At 37.7% G+C, this 17,534-nt stretch overlaps 1 protein-coding gene across 1 annotated transcript in view; it reads right to left on the minus strand.

Moving 5' to 3' along the window:
• The window catches only part of ARHGAP42 (Rho GTPase activating protein 42), a 291,265-nt gene that overhangs the window by 171,778 nt on the left and 101,953 nt on the right, over positions 1-17,534 (minus strand). Inside the window, exon 3 of the mRNA XM_059930533.1 lies at positions 14,572-14,633. Coding sequence (XP_059786516.1) covers positions 14,572-14,633 — 62 coding nt within the window. The remainder of the gene's footprint in view (positions 1-14,571; positions 14,634-17,534) is intronic.

Raw genomic sequence — 17,534 nt, forward strand, 5'->3', positions numbered from 1 at the left:
TAACATGTCTGAAATAAAATTCTTGAGAACACCCACCACACCTGTTCCCCCCATGATCACTGCATCCCAGGAGCCTGTCAACTAAAAAAATTATTCACAACCTAAAAGGTGAGTTATGTTTCATTCAGTGGGAATTTTTAGGACTTCAAGCCCGGGAGGCAGCATCTCAAGTAACCCTGAAAGAACTGCTCTGAGGAGGCAAGCGGGGGAGCCAGGACATATAGGAGTTTTGCAACAAAGGGCAGGTAGTCTGAATGTCAAAAGATTATTGTTAACTAAAGAAAACCAGACATCTCAAGTCAAGGAATTCAGCACTTTTCTATGTATGGGAAGATGCAAGAGTCTAGGCTCACTGAAATCATTCCTTAGATATGTACCTCAGGTACCTGGGGCCAGTATCCTGTGTTTTCGTATCCTGAGTTTCCTCAGGGCTCAATGTAGGGAGTGGCTGCAGTCTGATAGCTGCTAGATGGCAGGTATTCTTTTCTGTCCCGAGTTCCCTCAGGGCTCACCGGCTCACCCCCGGCTGGTGGCTTCAATGGCTTCAATCACCGACTGTGAGATTGTGACATCCTTTGTTTACTGATATGGCAGGCAATATTCCCTTTCTCAATCCCATCAGGCCAAAAGCCTTAGGTAAGTGGTTTTCAATAGGTCAACTCTGCCCCTCAGGGTATAAAATGTCTTGAAGGCATTCTTCAGTATCATAACTTGGAAGGAAGGGGAGGGGGTACATCAAGAGTTATAGAGGCCAAGGATCTCACTAAACACCCTACAATGCACAGGACAGACTTCCATAACAAAAATTTATCTGGCCCCAAATGTCAATAGCGCTGAGGTGGAGGAAACCCTGCCTCAGAAGCATAGTTGCCTCCTCTCTGTCAATTAGTATGTGATCAAGCAGCGAATCCTGTTATATCGCCTACAAAATAAGCCCAGAATCTGATTACTTCCACTGCTTTCATCCTGGTGCACATCACCATGGTCTCCAACCTAATGAAATAACTAAAATAGCCTCCTGACTGGTATCTCCCCAGTTAGGAGACAACCATCCAGCCATGTCCTCTACACTCTATAAAAACAATCAGGTAATCCCTTAAAATTCTAAATCAGTTCCTCTGCTGAAAGACCCTTCCACAGAGCAACAGTCCAATCTCTCCCAAGGCCCTACATACTCTTCACATTCCCCCACCCCACCCCATCCCACTGCCCCTCTTCCCACTTTCCCATTTGTTCCTATGCTTTAACCACATTGGCCTCGTTCCTCAAACACCCCAAACACTCTCCAGCCTCAGGGTCTTTGCACTTGCTGTTGAGTTGTTTGAGCTACCTTAAGAGCACTTCCACCAGAGATCTGCAGGACTAACTGCTCTTTCTTTTGTCTGGTCTCTGATTAAATGACACCTAATCACCGAGGCTTTCTCTGATACCCTACATTAAAACACACCTACATCCCCCCTACATCCTCCTTTACACTCCTTTGCCCAGAGCACCTATTACCATCTGATGTCAACTGCAAGACAGAAACTCTCTTTGCCCATACCTATATTCTCAACTCCAGGAGAAGAAAATCAATATTTGTTGAATAAATGACTGCTATCTTTCCCAACTATTTCAATGTAAAAAATTACAGAAGTTTTGCTTTGTAAATTAAAAAAAAGAAACCATGCTATGCATACTGGTCTACCACCTGCTTTGCTTATAGAGGTACCCAAATTCTACTATTGACAGCTTCAATTTTTTAGCGTAAGATATTAAGCAAAATCTGGCTTAACCTACCACAAATGTTTTCACTATATGATGGCTTGTTCTTTCATATGAAATTGATGAGATATCAGATCGCTTCAGGTGTAATTCTTTTTTTTTTTTCAATATAAGCTCCATAAATGAGGTAGTGAACTTGGAGACTAGTCATTGGCTATGTCTAGCAGAGCATACAGTCAGAGAAGACAATCAAAATCAAAAATATTTAAAGCATATATATCACCTATGCCATGGATTCCCAAATTTCAGTCACTCATATACTACTTCCACAATTTTGGCCATATCAATGTCCTCCATTTTTCCTTATAAACTGACCCACTTCTTTTACTAAGCTTCCTGAAAAGCAATAATTTCCGTTAAATTCAGAGTTGTCCTTTATTCAATACACATTAAAATAAAACTACTAAAATGTAAGTTGTTCATTCATATAATGCTTAATATCTAACACATAGCTGGTAGTTTCCATTTTACACTCTGGGAAACAGAATACTCTTCATTTATAAAAAAGAAAACATAATCCTGAGAAGCTTAGTGTTTTACTTGATGTCAACAATTAATTGGAATCGAGACTTTCCCAACTTCGTGTTCTGTTTTCACTCAGTAGGGAAAGTACATTTTATTTGCATCGCTTAAATAGTATTCTGTTATGTGTGGTGAGTAGAAATTATACTGTGGATGAAATATAAAGTGAACAGAATTAAAAGTCTCAGATCTGTGGGGATATTTTATTTTGCCATGAGAGACTTAAACAGAAATACAATAATTACTATGTAGAGCACTGTTCTGCCACCAACTTGATTAGGAATGGTTATACGAATGAAGAGTACACCAGTTTCTCAAAAAGCAGTGTTTCTGTTGTTGAAAATATCTCAGATCCAAAGGTTTCGCAGAAGTTTGGAAATATGATTAAAGTAAGGTCTTCATAGGGTGACCACATTTTCCAAATGAAAAAAGGAAACACACTAACTTCAGGACTAGCCTGTGGTTCACCACTACACTAAGTAAAAAGTTAATCAAATTGCTTAAGTTAGATGGTTACTGTAAAGCTCTCTTGTCTAGTACAGTTGGGAAAAGTAATGTTGGTTAAAATCATTCTTCTTAACTGACTCACTGTATTGTTTTTTCTATAAAGCATTGTAATTTCACACATAAAAGTCCTGTACATACTTTGTAGAGTTATTCTTAAGTATCTTATTCTTTCGTTGCAATTTTGAGATGGTGTACAAAAATATAATTCATATATATCTATCAACCTGGCTAGACTCTTATTTCTAAATAAATTCTCTGTAGATTATTTAAGATGTTCTATGTGGGAAAATCACATCAATAGATTATAGAATTAAGGAAAGAAAATTAAGTCTTATATCTTCTATGACTCTGGTTTTATTTAACTCCATAGACTAGGTGCCCTCCAAAACAATATTGAATTTAAGTAGTAGTAATGTATATCCTTGCCTGACTCCTGATTTTTATAGTGAATGTTTCTAACGTTTGGATGGTGAATATTATGTCTTGTAAGTCCTGTAAAATTTCAGACACATACAAACACACAAAAAAATTTCAGACACAATTCACTGTCATAGTATATTGCTCAAATGACAATGTTAACTGGAAATGCCTTAAGGCCACTACCATGCTATAATAGACGAGGTCAGTAATTATCTAAATCACACTAATTTCCTCATTTCTGAAAACAGTACTCATATTTAGAAGAACACATACAACATACTCAGTCCCCTTGGCCTTGGTGATTGGTCATGGGTCTTTAAATGATATTGATTGGGCCAATCAGAGCCTTTTTAAATTTTTTTTTTTTAAGTTTACCAATGGAAACTAGACAGGCGTCCTCTAGAAACAATGTCTGTGAGGTATGGAGGCAGTGTTTATGACTCTCCATGTGGAAGAAGCCAACTGAGAGAATGAAGTTGACAAGCAAATGAAAGTCAGAGACAAAAAAGCCCTCTCTTTTGGAAGAGTTGATGATTATAGCTGTTCCCGAATCCCACATGCAACACAGCACTTCCCACAAATGAATGAGACATCCCAGTGTCTTCCCAGTCAATGTGCTGTTTGCCTTGCAGACAAGTGTCCTGGTGACACACAAATAACAGATCCCATCCTGAAGTGACACAAAGCATCTTGATAAGAATCCACTAAGAGTCCGACTTTTGTCTTCAAATGATGAGTCCTGATTCTAGGACAAATGGCAAGCTTATGAATTTGCAGTTATTTTTAATTAGTATTATAACTTAAAGTAAAATGTAATAAGCTATTTTACTATGATTTTACAAAACGTTACCATTGGGAGAAACTGGCTAAAGAATACACAGGATTCCTCTGTATGTATGTGAATTTATAATTATCTCAAAATAAAGAAAAGTTTAATTAAAAAAGCTTTCAGTCTCTTTTATCTTGATGGTAATTAAATGTGCAATTTCTCCTGTAGAGCATGAACAATATGTCTGTGGTTTAATCATAAAGACAAAAACATTTTGCTCACTGAAGAACACCCCAACTTCTTATTTCTGAATACCTGGTTGGTCTGTCAGCTGATATCTCTGAACCACAGATAGCTTTGTCACATCATTTAAAATTTCCCCTCATGCTTATCTTTTACCGCTGTTTTTCAAGTCTAACTTATGTCTACTTAGGTTTATTTTCTTTGCCCTTTAGAATTAAATGCCCCATCCAGGTCTTAAAACTTTGGGGTATGGTGACAAAATGATTTTATATATTTACTATTTATGGTATCAAAGTATCTTTGTGTTTCCTAACTATCAAAAAACAAATCAAGGGACTTCCCAGGTGGTCCAGTGGTAAAGAATCTGCCTTACAACGCAGGGGACACGGGTTCGATCCCTGGTCAGGGAACTAAGATCCCACATACAGCAGGGCAACTAAGCCCGTGCACCACAACTACTGAGCTCACGCGCCTCAACTAGAGCCCGCATGTCGCAAACTACAGAGCCCACGACGCGCCCTGGAGCCTGCGGGCCACAACTAGAGAAGAGAAAACCTGCCTGCCACAACTAGAGAAGAGAAAACCCGCCTGCCACAACTAGAGAGAAGCCTTCACACCACAACGAAGAGCCCGCACACCACAGTGAAAGATCCCGTGTGCCTCAACAAAGATCCTGCGTGCTGCAACTAAGACCCAACGCAGCCAAAAATAAATAAAATAAGTCAATAAATAATAAATAAATCTTAAAAATAGAAACAAATCAAAACATGGTTTATAAATGTAGTAAAGACTAACACATACCCAACGGTATCAATGAAATATGATGACCAACACCACAGAATAAATGTATTTTTGAAAATATGATATGCAATTATAAGACTCCAAAGTAAAGCCTATACAACTGGGATCAATGGCAAAGGCAGGAAGATGGAAGAACTAGAGGTGGGACGCACAGGTTCTGTGTCCAATAGCAGACTCTTGCAGCCATAAGCAACAAAAACCTAACACCCAAATATTCATGCCAAAGTAGCAAAACTGAAAAGGAAATTTTCAATACAGTTTATGTCTTGATAGGAAAAAAAAAGTTAAAGTTCTTTATTCACATATCCTATTTTAAATTGATTGTTTTTAAAATAGCACTATCTGGTGGAAAAGTTCCCCTAAATCCTTCCATACAGTCAAGGTTAATCTTAAAAATATAAAGGGGTCTTTGGAAACAGGAAGATATAAAGACTGGACGCTTACTGCCACATTTCCATTTACAAATCTTTAAATCTAGCAATTTGATATACACCCATGAAATACCAGCTGTGAGAATGGCATCAACCAAAAGAAAAAAAATTATGCCCAAATGTTAATGAAACTGGTATACCTAAATACAAATATATTTCAAAATTAGTGTCATCTCAGTTCCCTCTGCTGACTGCTAGCCAAGACAGCAGAACTGAAACAGGAGGGAAGGGGGCAGGGCACAACCTTTAAAAGAATGACACAGCCATAGGACATGACAAAAACTGTTTAGAACCAACTAGGTCCAAGATGGCGGAATATTCAACTTCCAGTGGACCTTGAGCCTCATTATACACTCATTGTAATACATTAGCATATGGTAAATGACACACCCACCAGCACGATGACAGTTCTGAGGCTAACTATAAAAGGCCAAAAATGGATGGTGGCCCAATTCCTGGAAATCTCCACCCCTTCCCCAAAATAACTGGCATAATCCTCCCACTCATTAGCCTATGAAATTACCCATCCCATAAAAACTAGCCATGCCATATTTCAAGGTTCTCTCTCACCTTCTGAGATGGCCCACACTCTGTCTGTGGAGTGTGTCTCTCTAAATAAATCCACTTCTTACCTATCACTTCGTCTCCAAATTCCTTCACAATGAAGCAAGGACCCCAGATTCACCGGGAACATAACTTAGAATAGCATACAAACCTTAATTTAACTACAGAAGGTACAAGCTGCTTTCCTTCTTCTGTGAGAGCTGGTACGGAACATAGCAATCAAGTCTCAAGTTTTCTCTTTTATCCCCTTTGCTGTACTCTAGGGTAGAAGCGTGAATGAGCAGGGAAATGGCTCAAAGGCAGCCTGTCAGGACAGCTTCACTGTCTGACCACTACACTAGATCTATTCAAAGATCTTTTCAGAATTTTGACAGACATTTCTAGTCATCATTGTGTCCTAAGACTTTTTCAGTTATAGAATCAAAAGACATAATTCACAAATATGAACACTTTGAGGTATTTTCTGAAACCCTAGCAATTACCCTATTAAAGGTCTTCACACAAAATGAACAAACTTTACTCAAAGAAAGTTTATTTCTCTTTTAGACTTAACCATAATGAATTAAGTAAACAATCTGAGAAATGGCAAATAGGAAGCTGTGATAACTTTCAAAACCACCTTTTCTTTTTCTGTAAAGGAGTATGCTATGCATTATTCTAAATTTTGGACAACCAAGACAGTTTTCAGAACACCTAATATACACAAGGGGAAAAAAAAAAAAATACAAAACAGATCAGGCCTCTGTCCTCAAGGAGTTTAAAATTTAAATAAAAAAAGAGAAGACACAGGATGTAACAGAACAATGGGCTGAAGTCCAAAGACCTAAAATTGAGTCCTACTCAATTTGACTCTGTCACTTAGTAGTGGTATGTATCACCTTGAGTTAGTCATCTAGATTCTGAGCTCAGTTTCAGATTGTTGGAGGATAAAATAAAAATATATATTAAAAGCATTTTGCACACTCTAAAAAATACAAATCAATACTAGGACTATTACCAAGAAAAAATAAAAGACACTATCATTGCAGTCATGATGAATTGTGTGTGACCTGCCACCTCTGAATCCTACCTTTTCATATTTCACCAAATAACTGAAAATCAAGGAAATCATGGGAAGCCTCTGCAATTCAATAAATGTGAAAAATCAGAACTTTGTACATGTAGAACATTGAGTTTTTTTTGTTTTTTTAAAATTTCAGGTGAAATCATTGTATAAAAATGTTGGTATGGGGACTTCCCTGGCGGTCCAGTGGTTAAGACCCCGCACTTCCACTGCAGGGGGCACGGCTTCGATCCCTGGTCAGGGAACTAAGATCCCACGTGCTGCACAGCGTGGCCAAAAAAAAAAAAAAAAAAAATTAATTAAAAAATAAAAAATGGGGCTTCCCTGCTGGCGCAGTGGTTGAGAATCTGCCTGCCAATGCAGGGGACACGGGTTCGAGCCCTGGTCTGGGAAGATCCCACATGCCGTGGAGCAACTAGGCCCGTGAGCCACAACTGCTGAGCCTGCGCGTCTGGAGCCTGTGTTCCACAACAAGAGAGGCCGCGATAGTGAGAGGCCCACGCACCGTGATGAAGAGTGGCCCCCACTTGCCACAACTAGAGAAAGCCCTAGCACAGAAACGAAGACCCAACACAGCCAAAAATAAATAAATAAATAAATATTAAAAAAAAAAAAAAAATGTTGGTATGTAGGCCAGCATACCTAAAGTTTGCTTCTAATAAATGTTAACCTAAGACATACCAGAAACATAATCCATACTCATACATGTGGAATGTTGGCATACTGTGCATTATTTATCTGAGATAATAAAAGAAACTGGATTACTTCACAGATAATTGGACTTAAGCATATAACAGTATCAATGCCAGAAACTCAGAGATTAATCAATATCATCTGACAGCATATGTGCAATGCAAAAATCTATGGCAAATTTTCCATTAAACAAAGGAAAACCTTTCATTGAGAGAAATAAGGACATGTAATTTTCTCAACATTTAAAATATTCTCCAATTTCATGAATTCTTGGTTCAAAGGAGTGGGGAGAGACTTTAGGCTCTCACATGCCAAAATTTGATGAGAGAACTGTCAATGGATTAATGAATTAAGTTTTTGCTGAAATGTATGCCTGTTTAAATATGAAGAAATTTAAAAATCTAATTTCAAAACTTGTAATGCCTGTGATCTTCCCTAATTTTTCTAAGATACTGAAATAATACACCTAAAGCACTTAATAGAGCATTTCACATACTATATTAATAATATGTTTGCTATTGTTATGCAATTTTTTGTTTTAAAAGTCTTAGTTTGTAACAGTATGAATTATGTGGAGGCTCTGGAGCCCAACAGCCTGGGATTAAACCGTCGGGTACCACTTATTACTATGTGCTTTTGAGTTTGCTCCTCTTTAAAATGGATCTATTAATAGCATACATCTGAGAGGGTTGCTGTGCAGATTAAATTAGGTAAAAATATAAGCAATTGTAGCAGTGCCTGGTACCTTGAAAATGCTCAGGGTCAGCTGTTATTTTGTATAGCAGTGCTTCACAATAGAAATATAATGCAAACCACATAATAACTAACACATCTCAGGTGCTAAATAGCCACAGATGACTAGTGTCTAATGTAACAGACATCACAGATATGTTTTTTAAATCTCTTAAGACTCATATAAGAGACTGAAATCTTATATCAATAATCAAGTAATTTATGTTTGACACATTTTTTCTTTTTTTAATACAGATCTAAAACTATTTTGATTTTATCCCTCATTAACCCTTATACAGGACTGATTATGCTTTTTAAAAAAGTATAATAACAACAACAAAAATGTATAACAAAGGAAAGCAGAGGTTTCAAAACTCTTACAAAGGAAGTAATTATTAAGGTTACACATTTCGCCTCCTAGTACCTCATCTTTTTGTTGTTGTTGTTATTCCAAAGTAATGCCCAGACACCTAGCCTATTTCAGGAAAATACTTCCATTGCCCAAGGATAAAAAAGACAAACATGGGCACTGAATAGAAAGAATATAAATCCCGGGAAACCTGAAGTGAAATTTGTAACCTTACACAGGTCAAATGTGAATGTTAAATGTTATGGGTAATAACAGTAAAAATAAGAGGTTTCTAGTATTAATCAAAATGAAAACTATTAAGAAACAAGTTCATCTACATAAATTCTTCACGATAAACGCAAGCTAAAATATTCTGAAGTTCTGGCTTCCTTAATTGGAGACAAAGATTAAAAAAAAATCTACATTGCTACGCACACATACCCACACGCAAAACAAACAAACAAACAAACAAACAAACAACACACATGCACACTAAAACTTTTTTTTGTCAAAGTCAGGGACTCTGAGTACCCAGAAAGTAAGGGCCCAGGGGCTGGGTTGCAGGAGCAGCATAGGGTAAACAGATAATTTGGAGCCTCTATCCTGAAGAAGGCTACAGCCTCTGGTCCACATCCTGTAAGTTTCCATTGATTATTGCCCTACATCTCCATGATACCCAAGTGAATAAATGGGACTTCCAGCAAGCTGTCCAAACAGCTCTCCCCTGGTCCTCTTACTGATCCAAATCTCCTTTGTTGATTCTACCTCATCTGACCAAACTCTGGACTCCGCACCTCAGGGCTTGACCCTCCCACCTTTTCTGTCTGCACACTCACAGACTGGGTGATCTCATACATTCCCACAGCTTTAAATACTCTCAACATGTTGACAATGTCTAAATTTATATCTCCAGTTCCATGTGCTCCCCTGAACTCCAGACTCATACATATACCCAGATGCTCCCTCAACAAGGCTACTTGGATATCCAGCAAACACCTAAATAGATTCAAATTTTAACTATTTCTCCCTCATCTCCTTCTTCATCCCAATAAATGGCAACATATTCTACCAGGTGCATTATTTTTCTTTTTAGCATTTACCTCCCTCAGACATAATTTGTTTAAATGTCTGTTTCTCCCCAGTAGAATGTAAGCTGCATGAGAGCAGGTATTTCTGTCAAAGAAATACCAAAGGGGACTAATTTAAACTGTATGGAAAGTGCAAGCCCCCAGGAGATATAGAAGGTGAAGTCTGAAGGACAAAATGGAACCAATCATGAGAGGATATGTGGATCAGGATATTCAAGGCAGAAGAAATGACAAATGCAAAGGTCTAAATCCAAAAGAAGCTTGTAGAGACACACTGAGAGCAGAAAGCAAGCCCAGGGAGATGGAGAATAGGGAACTAGAGGCAGAGTATTGAGAAGGGAGGAATGAGGGGTGAAGTACAGTTCCAGGGCTTCAGGGAGAGGGGGATGTCAGGGCCAAAGGCCTGGAGGCAAAAGGGTCAAATTCAGTATTTCAATAGAAATAACAAAGGAGAAGGTACCAAGATCTCTTCCAGAAGGCCTCAACTGACCATTTCATGCTTCTCCAGAGGGTTCTCTTGATATGTTAATATTTGTTCAAATTAATTTTGAACAGCATGGGTTAAATGGTAGCATTTGCACAGCCCAGTCAGCTATGATCTGCAGTAAAATAGAGCAGTTCCTGTGGAGAAACGGAAACTGAAGAGACCTTACCACCAAGTTTATATGGCTTAGAAGCCCCTGTCTACACTGGGGACTGTCTCAGAATCTTTCCACCTAGACACCTAATTTATGACATCTCTAATCAAAAGCATGGACATGCTGCATTCCATGGGGAAAAACCCTAACATTTCCAATAAAGATGCACTTTTTAAAAAAAAAGCCTCTGTCACTAATCAATACCATATCCCGACTGCAAGTAATAAGCATTTTACTAAGGCCATTACAAAGGGCTATTAAATTATTTCTTACATTTGTCTTGTTAAAAGGCTGTTCTCTATTAGCCCCTTGATGGCAAGTGTCAATTGACATCTTGGAAAATGTCAAATCATGGAAGATGGGTTTTTAAGTGAGAAGTATGACAGGATAAACTATACCCTCATAAGTGTCTGAAATAGATATTTTCAAACTTACTCTGGGTCACTTTTTTGTTGCATTAAAACTATGCATTTTCAGTTGGCTTTAGCAGAGTTTGTTTTCAAAAACTCAATACTTAAAGTTAGTAAAGAGCAAAGAGGAAGTTCCATTTCTAAAAATCAATGTTTCTTTAGGCTCTTTCTCTGCAAATAGACTTTAGGTGACCCAGATGATGTACTCAGTATGGTAAATCATTGGAAGCAAGAGAATTTGTTTAAACTGTTGTGTCCTTTTTCATCTTCCTGAGATTTTATTTTTGTTTAGTCACTGTTCTGACATGCTTAGGCTTTGGTTAAATTCAATTAATATACAATGTCATGATTTATCACTAAAAAAAGAATGATTAATTGACTTTATAATCAGTTATAGGACTCTTTTACACTTTCCTAGTACACTTAAAATATTCTACTTCCTAAATGAAGCACTACCTTTTAAAATACAAATTCTTTGCACAAAATCCATTACCAGCTGTATCTTCAGTTATAGTAACACCAAAAGACTGGAAGTGTTGATTAAATACTCCAATATTTAGATTTGTGTGTTTAAATGATTACTTTTATATAATCTTTGTGGAAATGCAATCCATTAGTCTTTCATCTATAGAGATTTTTCTTCATTATTTTGCATTTTTTATCTCAGATCTTCTCTGAAACAACAGGTAAGGCAATCAAAACCCACAGTATGACTTCACTCATGAATGTAGAATTCCCTCCTTGCTCCAACATGAGAAATATGGCTAAGGGCAGAAATGAAGATCCTTGAAACACTATGAGCTGGTGGGCCAATCTCCATCTCCATTGCTTATGAAACACTCTACCACATTCCTCAGCCACTTCTTGGTTTTTGGCCTTTATCCTGTTATCATATTGGATGATCTCAACATCCTGCTCATAAAACTTCCAAACTTCAGAGCTCAGCTTTCTCAATTTCTAGGGTCTTTCTCCCTGCTCAACCACACCTTAACTTTATCACTATCTAAACTAGCTCCATTGCCAAGTTCACTATGTTTCAACTGCCACTCCTGATCACAATGTCCTTGTCCTCTCTTAGAATCTTCTGTGTTCCTAGTTAACCTTCATTATAGGTAAGCACTCATGCTTGCCCTCTCTGCTTCCTAAGGCTATCAGTATCCTCCTGCCTCAGTCATCGCTGTACTCAATCAGGACCCATTTTCATATCATACAAATCCACGTCCCTGTAATCCAACACCATGTCTTCTGTGCCAACCACCTACCTGAATCTGACCTCCCAACTGTTCTTACCACTCACAATCCAGGGCTCTGGGTATTGTTAGAAAAATCCATGAAAACATGGTTATTAATCTTTCCTGGACATATTCATGATGTTTAACTTCCATGGCTCTTGATCCCTGACCAGGAGTCCCTTTTCTCTTGTAGAACCTGCTCCTGGCTGTTCTAAACTGTTTCTACAATCTCCTCTCACAGCAGATGACCACTCCTTCCTAATACTGTTATCCATCCGTCCAACCAACAAATTTACTGTCCAAAGTTCTATGTTTTAACCAATCCTCTCTTTTGTCCCAGCACAGAAGAAGAGCTTTTCCCTTGGTGCCTCCAGGCCTCTCCTCAGTGCTAGAAGAGAACATTCTCTTGGCTCTTTTTCCTCCTGCAAGCTACAACACACTTTCCCATACTCTTACACATTTTCTATAATTATAGCCCATGCTAGTTGACTCATTGCTCTCCTGAACTATTTGCACAGGATTTGAATCACTCAACCCAGAAACCTAACTAACACGGGAGTTAAGGGCACAGTGGAAAATCCACATGTAACTGATAGTCAGCACTCCATAACCACGGTTTCAGCCAACAGTAAATTGTGTAGCACTGTAGTATTTACTACCGAAAAAAATCTGCGTATACCTAGACCCATGCAGTTCCATCCTGTGTCGTCCAAGGGTCAACTGTATTCTCCTGGTTCCCGTGCCATTTCCAACTCTTTATTTTCACTTCTCTCTAACCACTCTTTCCCACTTCCATCATCAGATTGTCTTCTGGGCCATAAGTGCACATACCACCCACATCTCCCCATGGAACCTGAACTTCGATTGTATAGAAGTTTATGAAGGCTTATGTATAAAGCACTTAAAAGTGTCAAGTCACCCCCACAGAAAAGCTTTTTCTGACCACCCCAGAGAGGGTCAGTCTCCCACAGTGGCTCATCTCTATCTAGAACAGATCACATTGCATGGCTATCTCTCTGATACTGGGACCAGACCTATGGTAGGCTGAGGTTTCCTAAGAAAACATGGTCACCCCTCTCCACAACATTTCTTCCTTACCTAATATGTCTCCCACATGGCCACCAAATTAATCTCTCCTAAATCCCATATTGATCCTCTCATTCTTCTATCAAAAACTTCTAGCAATTTTCCCACAGCCTATAACAAAGACCAAAACTTCTTAGCCCGGCTCTTAAACGCCACATACGCCCAAAACTACCAACCAGTCTTCTACTGATAACTTCTAAGAACCCTCTGCCTTATTCTACAAATATACACAGTACTTCCTTCCACCTGTGGCCTCCGCTCAAGCTCACTTATATAACTGCCATGTCTTAGTTGTGTGATTCTCCCTCAGCTCAGGCAATGTTCCCCAGGAGTCAGGGCCTCCTTAAGGGCACCCTCCTCAAATTTCTCTCCCTCATCTATTGAGCAAAATGACACCAAACTGCTGTGTTCCTAGCCCATTCAGTCCACACCCCGAGCACTTTATTTATGTGTATATATAACTCCCCAACAGGATGGTGAAGCCAGTGATATCAAAGATGATGTTTTAAATGTCTGTAACCCTCACTGTAACTGACAACCAACATCTTTACCACCATCAGCATTTATTTATAATGTGCCAGGTGCTGCTACAAATGCTTTACAACGATCTTGTGGGATATATGCTACTATTTTTTCCATATGCGAATGGGCAGCCTGGGTCATAGACAGGGGCCTACACAGAACTTTGAACACAATGGGTACAAAATTATATCTGTGAGTGGATAAATGTATTACTAATAACCATGCTCTGATACTGTCACATAAGTTAATGTGTCAACGTAGAATGCTTTCCCATTCTTCCCAGCCCAGCAAAATGCTCCGAGCCTTCAAGACCCAATTCAAATGTCACCTTTTCAAGAAAGTCCCCTGCTAACACCCTGGCAAAGTTAGTTGCTCCTTCCAAAAACTGTCTTTAATACTTGTAATGTGTCTTCATTATAGCACTAAGGTTATTTAGAAGACTGCTCAATTAGAATGGGTTTCTTCATGGCAGTCTGTTAAATACTTTTAATATTCAGAACAACTAAATGGAAAGTAAAATGAATGTAATTTATATCTGCTGACCAAATGAAACAAAAAGAAATGGTATATCTTATTAGCAATATTTGATCATCATACTCACAAATCTTTTCTGTAACATTCAGTACATGTATCAAGTTATAAAATCTGGTATGGCTAAATCTAATTCAGAAGGTCTATTTTTTCTTTTAACATGTCCAAACAAAGCATTATTCTTAAGAAATGGAGAAGAGACTTACCAGTCTTCTCCTTTCTTCTTCTACTGCGATGAGTAGTCTTGCAAATTCTTTTAGTGACTGAGCTATTTAGAAGATAAGTTTAAAAAAAAAAAAGCATTAACCTCTTTACATTGCTGATATCCAATTGCACAAGAATAAACATTACAATAAAGATACTTATGAATTTGTATATATTCTGTGGTTTTATGTTTTTACAAGCAGGAAACAGTATATACAATAGGATTTCAATGACTAACAGCTATATATAAGAGACGTTTGTGTGCTACAAATTGAAGTTTAGCACATATCAAGTATAATATTTTTTCTTCAAAGGCACTAGGGGAATATAGTTTATATATTTAATAAATAAAATTCACACATTAATAAAAGTGTAGTACTGGAATCACTTCTAAACAGGATCTTACAAATAATAAATTCATTAAATCTATAAGAAGCAATAAATCCAGTACTAAGATGCACTTAGTAGCAGCCAGTAAGGCAAAGTCTCCCACTGACTTCTTTCTTGAAGCTCAACACTTATAGATACTTAAAAACAGACTCTGTATTCTGTATTACTGTATCACTCTCATATCCAAGGTACTTTAGACCTTTGCTAGTCAGAATGGTCAGAGGGCCACCAGCATCAGCATTTTGGGAGCTTGTTAGAAATACAGATGCTTAGGCCCCAGCCCAGAATCTGCATTTTAACAGGTTCCCCAGTTGATCCCTTTGCACATTAAAGTTGAGAAGCACTGCCTTAGAAAACTATCTGAACCTATATTGTTGAGGCCTGGGAAGTGTTCAGGAACTTTGTGAGGACAAACGAAAAAATAAGTGAATAGGGAGTTACAGCAGCGTATTCTTTAAAAATGCACAATGCCACACAGTAAACTGTGAAAGATTAATTCATCCACATCAATTTCTGTAACTTATACTTAATATGAATTATTAACTAAAGTCGGAATGTTTGGATTACAAAACTAACAAAAGAAATAAGGTGAATGCAAATTTTATTTTGATTTAAGCCTTGAACCTTCCCTTCTATGTCCTTATTCTTTAGGCTCCCACCTCTTCCTTCATCCATACTAAGATTGAAAACATCCTGTGAGACCAGAAGTCTAGTAAGTCTGGCATAAAGTCTACAATAAAAGGAGGTGAGTGAGAACAGCACATCAAGAGTCTTACCAACAAAACTCATTAAGAAAGAGAAAGAATAGTTTCCATTTAAGAATTTAAAATTACAATCTCGGATTTTTCTTCTCTCTTTTCAAAACCACTAGGCTTACACTAACTAAGCTGGTTTGAAATTTTATTCCTATGATTACTTCACACTGTATTTTATTCAGTTACCAAAACAGAAACCAAAGGATTACCTGGGAGACTCACATTAATCTCAAAAACACAGTAATAGCCTTAAAGTAAGTGGAACTTTTCTAAAGTGTTTAAAAATGTGATTTTAATTTCTGCAGAAATAACTATCATTGCTACATTACAACCCAGTTTTGACAACAATAAGCTGAAGAGAAAAACATTTTACAAATAGATAGAAGATTTTAACTGGAGTGTGCAATAGCATATTATATGTTTGTACTTTCAGTAAAGAAATATCCAGTCATCATTCTGGCAGCTCTCTACTGCCACTGAAGATCTGTTGATGAGCCTGGAAAAAGTCAACAAAACTTTGAATGATGGAAGGTAATGTTAACATGCCTGCAGAGAAAGAAGCCAAAAAGTATGTCAATTAGGGCTACAGAAGGAGAGGCAATGGGTACTCCTGAGGTGAGAAAATAAGAGGAGATGTAAATAGAAAGAGTACACTAGTTGAAAGTCTGTATAAGAAGCACTTTAACCCCAGATTTTTAAATTAACACCTCCCAACCTTTTTAATAAATATCAAAACAAAAACAAAAAACCTTACTCTCATATGCTTCTTTTTATCAGAAGCTATTGGTTAACACACTCTCACAAAACTTGGGGACAAAACATGAAAATGTGAATTCTAGAAAAGCAAAGAAGCAAATGGAATTCTCAGGACAACACTGAGCTATTCTAGGACAACAGTTGTGCCAAAGGTCCAGAGAGGCTCTTGTCTACACTGGAGCAATAGGTTAGAAGCTCCAGGAAATGTCTGCAGAGAAAGAAAAATAGAACTGATCAATATCCTGATGTGTCTAAATGTAATGAGAGGAAATTTACACTTCTTTTTGTTTGTTTGTTTTTAAAGAAAACTCAAAGGCAATTATAGCTAGTGAGCAAAAATATTCAGGGGGAAATAATTCCAGAAGTTCCAAAAAGCAAAACTTGAATTTGCCGCGTGCCACAAATATTTACGTGGCATTTACATTGTATTAGGTATTGTAAGTAATCTAGAGATGACTGAAAGTAATACGGGAGGATATGCATAGGTTATATGCAAATACTATGGGATTTTATATTAAGGACTTGAACATTTGTGGATTCTGGAAGCCAGTGGGTACGGGAACCAATCCCCTGCAAATACCAAGGGACAAGTGAATTAACTCCTGGGAAAACAAAGTTATACAAATAACACAATCAAAATAATTGAAATAACTGAGTCGTGAGTAATATGTACAAAATCACTGAAATATAAACTTTAAAAATTGAATTCATTTTGCCAAAATGAAGTTTTACCTCTATTGAGAGAAAGGGAAAGGAGCATGTAAGATAGTATGAACTCAAGACATAGTGTGACAACACTATGAAGTGAAAGGATGGTACCTAAAACTAAAAAACAAAACAACAACAAGAAAAACTCAAGAAGTAGCAAGGTAATCATGGTCTTGGAAGAAACTGAGGAATGGCTAAAAGTTCAAAGTGGTCTTGAGACAGTAAAGAAGGGAGCAGGGCACAACCTTTAAAAGAATGACACAGCCATTAGGAAGAACAGGATAGGACAAAAACTGGTTAGAACCCATTAGGCCCAAGATGGCAGAAGACTGGACTTCCAGTAGACCTTGAGCCTC

Source organism: Balaenoptera ricei, chromosome 8 (assembly GCF_028023285.1).
Source record: "Balaenoptera ricei isolate mBalRic1 chromosome 8, mBalRic1.hap2, whole genome shotgun sequence".
Lineage (NCBI taxonomy): Eukaryota > Metazoa > Chordata > Mammalia > Artiodactyla > Balaenopteridae > Balaenoptera > Balaenoptera ricei.